The sequence below is a fragment of the Azolla caroliniana genome, unplaced genomic scaffold, assembly GCF_043228905.1.
Source record: "Azolla caroliniana isolate FFs.n. ecotype wild unplaced genomic scaffold, voAzoCaro1.0.p SCAF_7, whole genome shotgun sequence".
In the NCBI taxonomy this organism is placed as follows: domain Eukaryota; kingdom Viridiplantae; phylum Streptophyta; class Polypodiopsida; order Salviniales; family Salviniaceae; genus Azolla; species Azolla caroliniana.
In genome coordinates this window covers 442,221-457,672 of record NW_028230442.1, presented here as the reverse complement: position 1 = coordinate 457,672, position 15,452 = coordinate 442,221, and the positions used below count along the sequence as shown (strand labels likewise).

The 15,452-nt window shown below is 36.0% G+C and overlaps 1 protein-coding gene across 2 annotated transcripts; it reads left to right on the top strand.

The window, feature by feature from the left end:
- The first annotated feature begins 116 nt into the window (after positions 1-116).
- Positions 117-11,732, top strand: LOC147861408 (heterogeneous nuclear ribonucleoprotein Q-like). 2 transcript variants are annotated; one of them, XM_087322044.1, is made up of 11 exons: positions 117-150; positions 920-1,126; positions 4,513-4,682; positions 5,112-5,520; positions 6,041-6,157; positions 6,272-6,412; positions 9,017-9,199; positions 9,397-9,604; positions 9,817-9,989; positions 10,940-11,025; positions 11,135-11,732. In XM_087322044.1, the coding sequence occupies exons 2-11, from the start codon at positions 980-982 to the stop codon at positions 11,271-11,273; spliced, it is 1,773 nt and encodes a 590-aa protein (XP_087178170.1). In that variant the 5' UTR covers positions 117-150; positions 920-979; the 3' UTR covers positions 11,274-11,732. The 2 variants fall into 2 exon arrangements, with proteins under 2 accessions (XP_087178170.1, XP_087178171.1); XM_087322045.1 differs by lacking the exon at positions 117-150 and having other exon boundaries at positions 919-1,126.
- The last annotated feature ends 3,720 nt before the right edge of the window (positions 11,733-15,452 follow it).

Here is a 15,452-nt window from a genome sequence, read left to right as displayed (position 1 = left end):
GGGAAGCCCTAGAAATAATAGATAAAGAGTTTTTGGTAGTATCCCTCTGTTCTTTCGTCTCTCTTTTATCTTGTCTTCCTTTCTTTCGTTGTAACACAAATCTTCGATTCTTGAGGATCATCCATCCATATCAGACAGAAAAGGGAAAGGGTAAATTTCTTTTTAATAATCTAGAGCTTCTAGACTTCGTGATTTTTTGCTTTTTGTTTTTGGTTTCTTTTCTTTTCTTTTCTTAACCCGAGTTCTAGAATCCTTATAAGGATCCATTAAGTAGGGAAAAAAAGACTAATATTACTGCTTAGATCTCTGTTTTCCCACCAGTTCTCTGTTTACATACCCAAGGTAAATTCCTAAGGTATAGAAAAAAACCTAAAATTTTTCCTGTTCATTTTGCTAAATTCACTCTCAATCTCGTGGATATTTAAGATTACAATACTTGTAATGTTTGCCACCAGGTAGAGCAAAGGTAAAGAAGGACAGAAATTTTGCTATTTTGCTGTTTTTCTCTTGCTAGCCCAAAATCCATTTACTTATTCTCCGCATCTTTTGTTTTTTCTGTGTATTTCCCCTATTCCAACTGCAATTCGTACTTAGCCATCAGGTAGAGCAAAATTAAAAGAAAACATAAATTTTGCTATTTCTCTGTTTTTCTCTTGCTAGCTCAAACTTCATTTATTTAAGAGAGCGAGTCTAAAATTTTGTACTTTGTCTTTTTCCTTGTTTCCACTGCCCAATTTCTATTTCTTGAGTATACATCAAGTAGAGAAATTAAATTTAAATCCTAAAGTGCCATTACATCGAAGAGCTTAATTTTAGCTCTACTATTTTTGTCAACCCAATCTCAAGAAAAGAAGGTGAAGTTTTTTGCTGATCGTATTTCTAATATAGCTTCTCAATTCACTTTTTAGTCCCTTTCAGGATTTAGCTTCACATTAAGGTGTTCAACCTTGCCTAAATTCATATTGAACTGGAGACAAGAATGGTGAGATCTTCTGAGCTAGATCAAGTGGTCATGGGAGAAGAGGAGATTGAAGATATTCTAGATGAAGAGGAAGATGATGCACATGGGGATGGAGATGTAATGGAAGTGGGCAATAAGCACGAAGAAATCGAAGTAGCAGACGAGGTATTGTAACAGAATGTTAGAGAGAGAGAGAGAGAGAGAGAGAGAGAGAGGATGTTATGTCTTCCATAGGACAAAAGAACCTACGACCCGGATCTTGTTATGTATGTGCTCTGGGCATGAAAAACAAAACATAGCAAAAATATAAACTTGGTAAGGGGTAGAAACTGATCAGATACAAACGACATCAATAAATAACAAAGGTCTTAAAGAAGGGGTAAATCAAGTCGGAAAACTAGAGAATAATATGCATTCTTATGTGTGTCAAGTATACAAGTTTTGATATCTAGTTATATCATCTCAGGATGTGAGTTGATGTGTGGTAATGGAACCTCCAAGTAATGGGTATGAAAAGTTAAGATCTCCTGAACCTTTTTTTGGTTAGAGATAGAGTATTTGGTGTATGTGTCTGTATTCATAGGAGTGTTGTTTTATCTCTTGGGTAACTCAAGTTTGAAAGCTAGAGAATAATATTCTTTGTTATATGTGTCTCGTGTACATGTAGTCAATGTGTGGTAATGGATCCTCCAATGATGATTATGAAAAGTTAAGACAGGTCTCTTGGACCTTTTTGGGGTTAGAGATGTAGTGATCTCCCTTTCCTTTGAGTATTTGGTGTTTGTCATAGGAATGTTGTTTTGTCTCTTGGTACAACAACAGCAGCAAAACCCATAACCCAACATAAGCATGTTAGTTTAATTAAATCTTATTTACGTTTATGAAAGACATCTGTAGTAAAATAATTACAAAGTCATCATTGTGAAGAACTAGAGAACATAATTCCATGGAGGATCAAGTGTATATACGCAATGAAATCGATTAGGTAGGATGTGTATTATGCATTGCATATTATGTGCGTGTGCACAAGAGGGAAAGAGCATAACATAGGCAAGAACATATATTAACAACTGGAGAAACGTTACAATCATAAGAGTATTCTTAAGAGAATGCTAATTATCTATATTATTGACTTTAATCATAACTATATATAAGAAGGAGCTTGTTTTATACAACTCTACCTCACTACTGTGTAACTACTTTCTCAATACCTGTCATGATGAGAGTGGATTGTATATGAGATATCGTGTAGATTGAATACAACAGTAAGGGCGGTGGTTTCCTCACCATGCATGTGAATGAGTGAGCTTGGATCATCCTTGCTTGTGTTTGTACTCCCCTGCAAACTGGGCAGATGAAGTAGATGTGGGCCAAGTACTGAAGTAATTGTCTGAGGTTGTCTGTTTCAAGTGCTTTTGGTGGAAATATCTGCCATTTATCGATTTGTCAGAGTATGTTGGAGATCTACATCTTCAGTTGCAATCCCCTGTCTGATGTAGTGAAATGAACCTCAATGTGTGTGTGCATGGAACGCCAGGTTCTGTACTAGCTGTAAGTTGCTGAGGTTATCACAGTAGAGTTGTATGGGCCCCATGCTTCAGAAGAGCCACAATAGATTGCTTTATGTGACTCTAGCTGGTGATATTGCTTCCCAAAGAGAATGTGAAGCCCAATGTCAAATCCTCAAATCTGTTGAACAATTGGTCAAAATTGGCATATGTGTAACCATCAAGTTAGATTAGTACTCCCACTTAATAGACTATGCCAACATCCACGATGTGCCTGTCACACAATGCTTGCATGAATTGGTTAAGGTCGATCGTATAGTGAAGGTCGGGGGCATGTTATTGATAAGTAGATAATGCTTTTGATTATTTGCTGAACTATGTTAGATCGTGAATAATTGGGCATCCTTATATCACATCTATTCTCCTTGTGATTATCTTAACTTCCCTAGACACCTAAGGTCGATCGTATAGTGAAGGTCGGGGGTGTGTTATTGATAAGTAGATAATGCTTTTGATTATTTGCTGAACTATGTTAGATCATGAATAATTGGGCATCCTTATGTCACATCTATGCTCCTTGTGATTATCTTAACTTCCCTAGACACCTAACTCATTCCAACTCTCGCTCGTATAGTGCGTATATAGGCTTCATCATGTCAAAAGGAATTTTGAGTGCACAGAGTCTTGTGGGAGGCATTCCCTTGGTATAATATCAAGGGTGTCACAGAAATATACTAGCATCAATACAATCACTTCTTCTGTGCTTTTGCCAATCAATGTAATGTAGAGATTTCGTCAATGGTAGAGAAGGCTCTGCGAAATCCAGCTTGTTCTGGGGCTTGTATCTCTTCAACCTCAACGTAAGTGTTGAAGTCCTCTTCAAGTACCACTCCATAAAATTTGGCGAATGTGTGGCCAATTATGATAATGCAATTGTTCTGTAGTTGGAGGGGGCTTATGATTTATGAACAGGCACAGCCATGTGCATACTTCTTGTGTTGGGAAGTTTCTCTATGAAGGCCATATTGAACATGAGTGCAAGGATAGGCAACACTTGCTTATCATGTATATGAGGTGTTTGCCTGTAGTTCATGTTGAAAGCGCCAAATGGCCTTCTCAATGTTGTATGAGCTGAATCTCTGATGATTGTGGTAAAGGGGGTTGGTGAGGGACATGGTACAAGCTTTCGGCATAAGAATGCCATAGTTGTGGATCCTTGATTTTGGTCAGGTCTACAGGTTCTCGTACACATCAATAGGCAATACCCTAGTCTTTTCTCTTAAATATGTGGTATGAATCCCAACATTGTGCTTCCTCATAGGCATGTCTTTATTTTCTCCGGACATTGATGTCTCTCAGTGAGGAGCATACCTGGTACCACCATTACCTCAATCATGCTTCCCAAGGTGTCCAAAGTGCTCCACTGCAGATCCAAACTGCAATGTTTTATTCCATTCTATTGTCTCAACGGTCTACGAACTTCTATGTGATGGCGTTGCTGTTGATAACATGACCATCCTTTTAGACAGCCCTCTTGTTGCTTCAAATTGCAATGTGCAGTTCTGATTCTATTGTCTCGCAAGTCATGAATCCCCGTTCAATGGCCTTGCTGTTGATAGCAACACATACATCCTGGTAGAGGGCTCTTTTACCTTCCTTGCGTGTTTGTATGATCTGTGACATACATTGTTTCTATGTTCAATTTGCATCTATCAAGTCATCATTAAGGAAAATCGGGGGCATCTAACCCTCATAATATAACTTGCTTTTGAGGAAGACAATTCTTCCTACTTCATTGAGAAATTGTAATATTAGTGCTCGAGCTTTAGTTGTGTCTCTTCCTCTCTAAGATTCAGTAAATGTGGCTGCGTCTTCCTTGCTATACCTGAGCCTGGTACATAATGCCTGTCCTTGGTCAGGGGTGGTGTCTGGTGACTTGGAGAGAAAGAATACTATGACGTAACGAGAGTTCCATTTGGCAATCTTACAATTATTTCAAGAATGATCGATTAATATTTTGTAATTTGTGGGTGTCTTCAACAGGATGATGAAGAAGACATAGAAGATGAAGAAGCCCAAGAAGGCCTTGATTTGGATATGCCTGAGGAGGATGATGGTATGGGTATATACCATGATGAACATGATGATGAAGATCCTGGATTCCGTGAAAATGGCCGACTAGGAACATTCGAGAAAAATAATTTTGCCAAAAGGTAACTAAAACTTTATTGGTTGAAATTCTCATATTCGCATGTCTTGATACTTTTAGGGCTATTTTAAATACTTAAACATCTTGTATCTTCAAAATTTGAAGTTTTTATTCTTATAAGTTATCTAAAACTTTTGGAGGTATCTATGTCTTCAAATTCCAAATATGAAGTGCGTCACCAATTTTCTTATTCTAAAATAACTTCAAATTGGACGTATCCATGCTCTAAAACATCTTGAAAACTGGATGTATCTGTACTTTAAATTCCAAGATTGGAAAGCTGATTCTCAACATTCTTTTTATTATTCTAAGACATCCCAAACTTCAGTTGTTTCAATACTATGTTCAACTTAAAATATATAAAGGTGATTTTTGAATACTTCAAATGCAAGCTATTATACTAAACTCAAGTTTTTCCCTGTACATTTTGCAGCAATGGAGGTATCAGGTATCAAAGTGGGCCTTATACAGAGTCTGTTCAGAGAAATGAAGAGGATGTGGAGAAGGATAATGCCTCAGGCATAAACACTTATGATATGAGTACCAGAGATGCTCCTTTGAAGTCGTCTGACAGGAGTGGTAATGAGGAAATAGACCAAGCCCAAGAATTTGAAAGAGATGCCAGACATACTGAATATGCTAACAAAGAGGGAGGGGGGTGTTCCCGTGAAGAAGGGACATTCACACAGGAACATGAGTCTCGTGATAAGATCGAGGAAAATAAAGAAGACCCCCTGGCTCGGCCACCACATGGTTCAGAAGTGTTTGTTGGTGGTATCACTAAAGAAGTACTAGAAGATGAATTAAGAGAGCTTTGTGCCTCCTGTGGAGAACTTTTTGAGGTGGATTAAATCTTTTCTCTTCCTTATGATTATTCAATTATTGTCTATGAGAAAAGGGTGGCATCTGTAAGGAGCGAGAGTATATAGGTTTGCATATCCCTGAAAATGCATTCCTTCTGTAAAAAAGGAGGGAGTCAATGCATACTTTTTGGCATAAAATTGATGTTATGTAACTGTCATGTATAGCCTAAAATGGCAAATGTCCCGAGAGATAGAGATTATTCAAACCTATAAACTATGTGAGGATAGAGAATGTATATCGGTGAAAAGGTTTCTTCTATAAGGATTAAGAAAATGCAGATCTTTTTAAAAATCATTGCTATAAGCCTTTTGGCATTGCTCTGAAAAAGGGCTTCATTTGTAAGCATAGTGAGTTTAAGGGTTTTGCATGTCTCCTACAAACTTCTATTTATAAGAATAGAGAGTTTACATAGGTTTTGGCATAAAATTGTCATCATGAGCCAAAAGCTGTTTGCTGTTTGACAGCAATGATGATTAATATTGTTTTCAATGAGAGCAGGTGCGTTTGATGAAGGATAATGAGAAGGGCGATAACAAAGGTTTTGCTTTTGTGACTTATACAAACAAAGAAGATGCAGAAAAGGCGATCGAGACATTGAATGGATATGAATTGAAAGTAAGTTTTTAAAGTACCTGACCTTTCTATGCATCAAAGTGGGCATTTTCTTTTCTGTATTTATTTCTGTTTGAAGTCATCTATTCATTTCAAACTTTTACCTGAATAAAACAGGGTCGGAAACTGCGTTTTTCGTCTTCACAAGCAAAAAATAAGCTGTTTATTGGCAATGTGCCAAAAAACTGGAGTAAGGACGAATTTCAGAGAGTTTTATTAGAAAGAGGTCCTGGGATAACCAACTTGGAGCTGCTCATGGTATGTTTATAGCCATTTCGTCAAATGTCTTCTATTATTGTATAAATTATTAAGCAGGCAATAAATGAAATCTCAATCTATATGGAGAGGAAATATAATCTACATGGATGGATCTGAAATATGAATACCCAGTTATGATGGAAATCCCCTGGATTTGAATGATTGCATCATATTTCTTACTGATTTGCTTATTTTACTAATGCGAACTTGTTATTCTTCATTTACTTTTCAATATTCAACTTCTGCTATATCTTTAAGGGAGTAAGATATTTGAAGCCATGTGTAGTTGAGGGAAAGTAATATGGCCATTGGATGTGATGAATGTTAATGATGATATCACTATCATCAATGATTTATTTATTGTCCTTAAGTATGCGATGTTGTTTTAATGATTTATTGTCATTATGGTTACTTTGTTTCCTTTTCAGCATGCAACTTTTATGCTAGTTTTAATTCAGTAATACACTTGAGGGTGTGTATTTTGTTTTTTGTTGAGGGAGTGTTAAATAGGCATCAAAAGCAATGGATGTGGATGACTTTTTTCTTTTTGTTCTTTGCTTCTCAATATGCAACATATATGCTAGCCTTAAGTCAATAAGGTACTGGGAAAGATTCCTAAGCATTGAAATTAATGGATGTTACAACAATGCTTGCCGATATTTTATTGTTCGTACATGAACTTGTTTATTTTCTTTGTTTTCTTCTCAATAGGCAACTTCTGTTCTAGCTTTAAGTTGGTATGGTTCTTTAGGGTGTGCATTTGGTTCTTTATTAATGGCGATTATTGTATACATTGAAAGCAATGGATGTTACTAATTATATCTTGATTATTATTTATTGTTCTTATGCTAACTTGATGCTATTCATTGTTTACTTCTCTGTGTATAACTTTTATGTTCCTTGATCTTTTCTCCAGCAGCTTACAGGAGGCAGAGTATTTATATCAGCAGCAAATTCAGCATTTTGATTTTCCCAATAGTTTAACTCTTAAGCTTGAAAAATAACTTATCCATCCACTTTCAGCTTACACAGCTTTTTCTACACTAACCTTAGTGTTTCAGTCATAAATTCTCTTAAGTTGTTACCAAAAGCATCATTTTATATTGGATTCCAGCCTCTATTAAGATAATAGTATATCATACATAAATTATAAATATTTTCCATCATTATGTTGGACCCGACCGTAAATTTTTTCCTAAACAAATTTCACTACTTACATTTAGGCATTGCCAATCCCCTTATTCGTATTTCAGTACTTAATGGGGCTTTCACAAACATGTCATCTCCTTATTTCTGTACCTCCATTTGGGCTTTGTCTATCCTCTTTTTTGTACCCAATGCCCATTTGGTCCTATGCTTACACAACAAGTCTACATATCCTCAGGACATATTTTTAAATAATATAGACAATGGCATTGTCTTACCATTGGAGAACATATTAGCTGAAGCTGAGAATGGCATCACTTGACAAAGTTGATTGAAAAAGCGAAGAAAATCACCATAAACGTTGAGCTCTGCGACAGGATTTCCTTGGCAGGTTGAGGTCTTCCTATATTCTACCCTTGCTTTTGTGGTAGGTTCCCCTCTTTCTTTAGCTTCTTACTCTACAAGTGGGTGTTCTATAAAGTTGTTCCTAACTTGGAAACATACCAGGAGCGCGAATCCCAAGTTGATAGGATGAAGCTGGGAACTAGAATGTTTTGGATTTGTTGCATGTCCTTAAGAAAGGAATGGAGTGTGCTATAAATATTCTAGGAAGTAAGGATTTGCCCTTGATGCAATAAAGTAGTTCTTCTTTTGCTTAAAGTGGACACCATTAAGAAAAGAAAGAAATCTCTCTAGACTCTCCCTAGAATGCCAAATTCAGCCTTTTTAGGCTACCTAGTTGTACGGTCTTTTGAGCAGAAATAGTTGTGTAATTGTCCCAAGATTTTCCAGATACCTTTGTCCAAACTTTCAGCTTCAGTTTGAACATTTTTTCCTTGAATATTCAGATATCAAAACTGTAAGCTTCATTTGAATCTCTATTTGTATTCTCAATTAACTATGGACTAACCCTTATTTGGAGTAATTACTTCAGAGTAATCGTGATCCAAGGTTTTCTATTCATCTATATGAGTATGGAACTCATAGTCAAAACCCTCAGCCTCATTCAAATGTTCCACTTTAAGCTTAATAACTACAGAAAATACTTCCCTTCGCTCACAGCTAATCATGATGCAATATTTTCTATATACTTCTTCAATTTTAGTCCCTAAACTTTCAGCTTTGTGTATGTTTCTTCAATTTTAAGTAACTACAGACTAATGCTTCTTTTGGAGTAATTACCTCAGAGCTATTAAAAACCAATAGATTTGTGTTAGTTTGGAACGAAGGCTTTGTACTAGCACTATAACTATTATCTGTTATATATACCACTTGTCCTTGGCCAACCTTCGAAGATCATTTCAACAAATGGGTACGGTCTCTCACCTGGTTTTCTGCAACGAGGTTGCCTTTGAACTAGATTGTTGGTTTGATAAAAAGATTGGAACGAGATCTAATAAAAAAATGTTTTAGTTATAGGCCAAATATAAAGCTGGTTTTCCTTGATTATCTTTACAGGATCCTCAGAATAATGAACGGAACCGGGGGTTCTCCTTTGTCGAGTATTACAATCATGCATGTGCAGAAAATGCCAGGCGGAAGCTGTCAATGCCTGGGTTCAAATTTGGGACAAATACACCAACAGTAAATTGGGCTGAAGAACGTGGCAGTGGCCCAGAGAGCTCTATTGCCATGTCTCATGTAATGCTAAATATATTTTACGTAAAACTGCATCAAAATAAATAAAAATCATACATTAAAAGTAGGGTTAAACCATACCAATACCCTGTTTTTAGATGTCTACCTTGAATTAATGTTTATTCTGATAAAAATCCCAAATATTTTAGAGGCATTTCTTGAGGATAATAGTTTGCACTTTGCTTGCAAAATGGTATCAGGTTAAGGTCTTGTATGTACGTAATCTTCCAGAGGGTGCTACACAAGAGCAGTTGGTTAAGCTCTTCGAGCCCCATGGGGAGGTGAGCAAAGTCATTTTACCCCAATCAAGACCCGGGCAGCCCAAGCGTGATTTTGGATTCATACACTTCGTCGATAGGAGTAGTGCGTTGAAAGCCATCCAAAAGGGACAAAAATACATGCTTGAAGGTAAAAAAAACAACTTAGCATGGAGTTGATGAACTACAATCAAAGTAGGGGTATGCCATATAGATATTTGGCCCTTGTGATTTGTCAAGATAAATGTATATATCATAATCTTGTTATAATATGATGACCGTCATTGTAATAAACTTATAAATTATTAGTCTTGTGAAGCAATTCCAAGAGTGACCTTATGATTGTTTAGCACATTATTTTAGATCGTGAACTTGAAGTAAGCCTAGCAAAGCCACAGCCTGAGAAAAGACCAAGCTCAATGTATGCACCTGTGGGGCCTGGGATTCTACCACAACTCTATCAATCTAGAATCAGCACTGACATGTATGGCATGATGGATGCACAAGGTTTTGGCTTCAACAAGGCATATGGACAGGTACAGATGCTACTGTTAGCAAACAATAACACCAAAAGGAATAAAAAAAAGTAAAGAAATGGTTTTCCATTAGAAACATTGGCTCACTTACCTTTTCATGCAAATAATATGAAGAAAACAAAAGAGATTTCTGCTCTTTTATGTCTCCATGAAAAAGAACATTGTCTCGGTGATTTTTCCATGTTTATTCTTAACAAACCTAAATACCCCTTGTATTGTTAAAGATTTTCGAAATGATTAACAGATTTCCTCGACATGAACTCTTTCTCTGTAATCTCATCTTAAGACAAAAGTAAAACTAAGCCTGTTTCTGAAATTCACTGTCTGGATCTTCATGAGTTAGGTTATATGGTCAAGTAGACAAGCAATGTAGACAGCCATGGCTCCATCCTTCTTATGAATTCAAAAAAGCAGCTACATCCTCATTTGGAGTTCCCAAAAGCTAGTACAACCTTGTAAGAGCAACTGGAAACCAAACCGGAAATGCACATATGTAGGGGCCAGGGCACTCCAAAGTGATGTGTTCTTTTGTTTCTTGTACACTGATGCAATTTAGATCCCACATTTTCTTTTTCTACTTGATATTCAGCCAGTCCCCAGTTTCTACTAGCAGTACTTTAGGAAATTCTGAAAAAAGAGGAAAAGTTACCATTCCATAAATTTAGCAGTTTTTGTGGTTCCATGATAATAGTAGCATTACTTACACGACAGTGTTTTGAACTGTTATAAAATGTTTTTAGCAAAAACTTCCAAAAGCTTGGAATTTTCAGTAGTAGAAGAGACTCAAAATTCTCAAACCTATGGGTGTTTTTAAATACATTTTCTCTTTTTTGTCCTAATTTTGTAATGTTTAATATTAGAATTAAACATTTAGGAATTTTTTGTAGCAAAAGATTATAGGGTTATTTAAATGTAACTGAAGGGTTAATATGGGTGTTGAATGATTTCAGCCTGTTATTTATGGTAGAGGACCAGCTCCAGCAGGAATGGCAATGGTTCCAATGGTTTTACCCGATGGACGGATGGGATATGTCTTGTAAGAAGCCAAAAATTTCAAAAACGAAAATGAAATTTCCTATAAATAAGATTACAAACAATTATTTCTCTTAAATTAGTTTAATAATACTTGGCTTTTGGCTTGATAGGCAACAATCCGGCATGCAAGGGATACCTGCTCAATACAGAGATCACCGAAGTTTTGGTCGAGGTTCACAGTCTCAGAGACATGGACATGGTAGCGGAACAAATACTGGTGGAAGTTCACGACGATATCGGCCATATTAGTTGCAGTCTTTCATGACAATAGCCTAAAATGGGTATATTGAAAATTAAAAGCAAAACGTACCACATTTTCATATGCTCTTTTACCTCAGATCCATTGTTTTCCAATTACGTCAGTATTACTCTGGTGGTGGAGAGAACACAGTTCCAGTGTTTCAACTGTGTAGTAATATATTGATACTGGTACCCCAGAGAGATATATGTATGGTAATTTATTTTTGCACGCTAATATGGAGTCTTTCATGTTGAATTGAAATGTTGTAGGTACCATGTCCTTGGGTCTATGGTGGAGTCTTTGAACTCTATAGCCCAAGTCATTAAAACTGTAGTTACAAATGTATTGAGTGCTTGGTCTCTCAATAATTTTTAGATGTATGATCAATATTAACTTGGAAAGATACAAGATATGTGAATCTTGCAACCATACCACTCTTCGTTCAGAAAATATTGTCATATTTTTCAATACAAATGCCTTCAAAAGTTTCATTTAAGATATTACATGTGGTCTCAAACGTAAACAGGCAACATTGTTTTATGTGCAAGAACTAACCCTTTTGTACAAGCTTGATATTTTTCATTTAAGATATTGCACCTGGCCTCTAACGTAAATAAGCAACATTGTATTAAGTGCAAGAACTAACCCTTTTGTACAAGTAATCATTAGGCAATAGTTGTCAATGCCCATTAAGGTGGAAGTGAATTGTAAAAGTTTCCAACTTATATAGAAGGGTAAGAGTCTCATTGCCTAAAGTCTACCTTCTAATGCTTTCTCTCCTTCCCTTGACTCCTCCATACATCACTTTTCTATGTTTATTGATTAGTTGATGGGGATTACCATGCTTCTCATTGACTAATGAAATTAATTGACAAATATATACATTTCTTAAATAGTGTGGTGATTAGCTTATATTGTCCTTAGTTGCATGGAGTTGAGAGGTAAGTGATTTAAGTCTTGAAGTATGAAGTAGTCCTTTCCACTCGGGGTTGATGTCTCGAATCTCATGGTTAAGCAAACCCTCGAGGCGCAACAACAATGCTTGGAGATGGGAAACAACAATTGAAGTTAAGAGCTATGTAAGCCCCTTATTAAGTACCTATCATATGTAGCACAACCCATGAAGATATTAGCATCGGTGAGTACTACAATGAAGGCAAGACAAAACATTAAAAAGATATCTATCTATCTAACTACCTACCTTCATCATATTAATGAGTGATTAGTGTTAAGAGCTTTCAAACCAAACATTAACCACTCTCTCTATTGTATGTGTTGTGATAAGTTAATGGTTCATTAATATGGGTATTTTTGTACATGTCTTCATATAGTTAATGATTAAGCCTCTGATAGGTTTTAGTTCACTTCTCATTAAGGTTGTCTCTGTGAGAGAGGTAGGTGGAATTTTAGAAAATTAGTGTTATGAGGTTAGCAGCTCAAGAGCGATTGACAATTGCTCTTGCTCGGTGTGCCACCATTAGAATACACGACATCTTGGACTCCTTGACCAACAATTGTGGAACATAGATGTGCACTCAGTGTGAGACACCAAGAGGCAACACACTCCTTGTGGGGAATACATCAATTTTTGTTAATTTTTAGTCCATATGACTTCTTCCATGGTACATTTGTGTCTTTCACGATCTAGTTATTTGAAATTTTATTTATAAGAGTAACCATTGTTTGCAAACAAACAATGTCTTATTTGTACTTGCTACCAATCAAATTTACAAAGTGCTTCATGTTTTAGATTTTTATGCCCGATATATACATTAGCTTTCTTAGCATAACTTTGTTAACAAACATTAGAAACCTCACACATGTACAAATATTCTATCTTAGCTAAGACCATTAAACTATGATTGTAGATCATTATGGAATTGGGAGTTCAATAAAGTGTCGCCATGATCTTTGGGTTCATTCAGCCATAATTCAAATTTTCAATGTGTTGAAAGTTCCACGTCTAGACATGTAGGAATTGATAATACTTTAGTTTGGCTTCAGAGTTCAAGGATTCTATTTGAGCTTTACTCAACTCAACTATTGTAGTTTAATGTTCCAACTTCAAATCGTGAATTAACAATTCAATTGTTTGAGGGAAATTTTCAGAATGTTTATTTAATATGCGGATTAACTTTATAGATTATGTAATGTGTATTACGAAGTTTTAACTTTGAATGTTGACACTTCTTTAAGTTCTAGTTTATTTTAAGTTTTAAAGAAATAACCCTTTTTAAGTGTATAATCATTAATAACTTGGTTTGAGCCAGATATGAACCTTGAAACCACAAGTTAATGGTTTTAGATCTCTTGAACAAATTATTTCAGTTTAAATTTCAAAATTTGAAATCGTTTCAAACTCTTGAACTAAATCTTTGAGTTTGGATGAGGGGAGTAGTGCCATAACCTATCGACGTTGATTCTTGGATGTACTCAATCAAATGTATAGAAAGGGCATGGCTTCTATGGTTGAGAATGTATTAGGAAAACGGTGAATATGTACCCTAACCTTGGGGTTGGCATTGATGACAAAAAAAGAGTTTTCCACATTCGATGTGTTGAGAATCATTGATTTTTTTGTTTTAGTTTATGCATAAGCTCTCATTTCCCTCGTGTACATTTCATTTCTTATTGTTTTCTTTAAGTCCTTCTCTTGCTTGCACACCCATTCTCTCACACGCACAACACCTTTGCACACCCCGACTTTATAAGCATCAACATTCTTTTACATGGTATCAAAGTGCAAGGTTGAATTCTTCATCAAAGTCTACCATTGAAGTTGTGTGAGTAATTGGAGATGTTGTTTCACATTGGCTATTGTTGTTGTAGAGTTATTATTGCATGACAATGGGTGTATGTTGAGGAGAGGAGCTAAATTAGCAAGATGAATGCACATTTGGGTAGCGTACTTCCAATGGAGAAGTTGGACATGCACAAATATACATCTTGGGAGTACAAGATACAATAGTACCTAGTCATGCATTATTGTTAGAGTTATATCGAGGGTGCTCACGAAGTATCCCATTATCTCATAAACCCTAACTACTCAACATGGCAGCAACACACCAAAGGGGTAATGTTCTTGGCAACAAGTGTCCAATATCACATGTTAAGCTATATCTAAGACACTTAAGCTATTAGAGTCTAACTAATTATTTAAGCAAAACATGAGGAATTATGGACAAAGAAAGGAAAGAGGTGTGCCAAACCACCCCCTAGCCACAACATGAGACAAACCCCAACCTTTGTGAAGTTCCATACCATTGAGGGTTAATGTGAGTCTTACCTTGAATTCCACAAGAATCGTATATGCTTTGCTGACAAGAACCATACTCACACACGTTGTCTCAACATAAGTCAAATCTCCCCTAATAACAAGGTAGATAGCCATCTTATATAGGTAGAAACCCTAGGCCATCGTCAAGTGATAAGTACATATGTGTTAATTTTAAAAAGAACGAAGGTATGAATTGAATAACAATTCAATGTTGTGTGATAATTTTTTAGTGTGTTCATACTTGACTACTTTATATGAAGTGGTCAAGTGATAACACATTTAATAGTTATCACACATATAAAGTAGTCAAGTATGAACACACTAAAAATTTATCACACAACATAGAATTGTTATTCAATTCACCTTCGTTCTTTTTAAAATTAACACATATGTACTTATCATAAGAATTGGAAACGTACCAAAAACATATCTCATGCTTAATTTTCGTTATGCACATAACAGAAGCCCCAAAGGGAGCATGGGAAAATTGGAAGTAGTTTTTCACAACTACAACCATGGCATGCTAGCTAAGGAAACAACACATGCATCCATTCCCGAGCAAGAGGATTAAGGTTTGTTGGATGCAATCCACTCAAACATTTGGGGGTCAAATTGGAACAAGACATGTTGCAAGTGTAGGTACTTTGTTACCTTTCTCAAAGATTATTTGTAGCATGCTTGGATATGCCTAATGATGACAAGAAGTGAGGTCTTCCCTCACTTTCTCAAGTTAAAAGGACACATTGTGCAAACAAGACAAATTGCAAGATTTGATGCCTATCTAGAAGAAAAGGGGATTCACTGTGAGTTCTCTTACCAATACACATTACATCAACATGGTGTTGTCAAGCAGTAGAAACACACAATCGTTGAGATGGCACATGGTATGGTGCAAGAGAAGAACATGCCA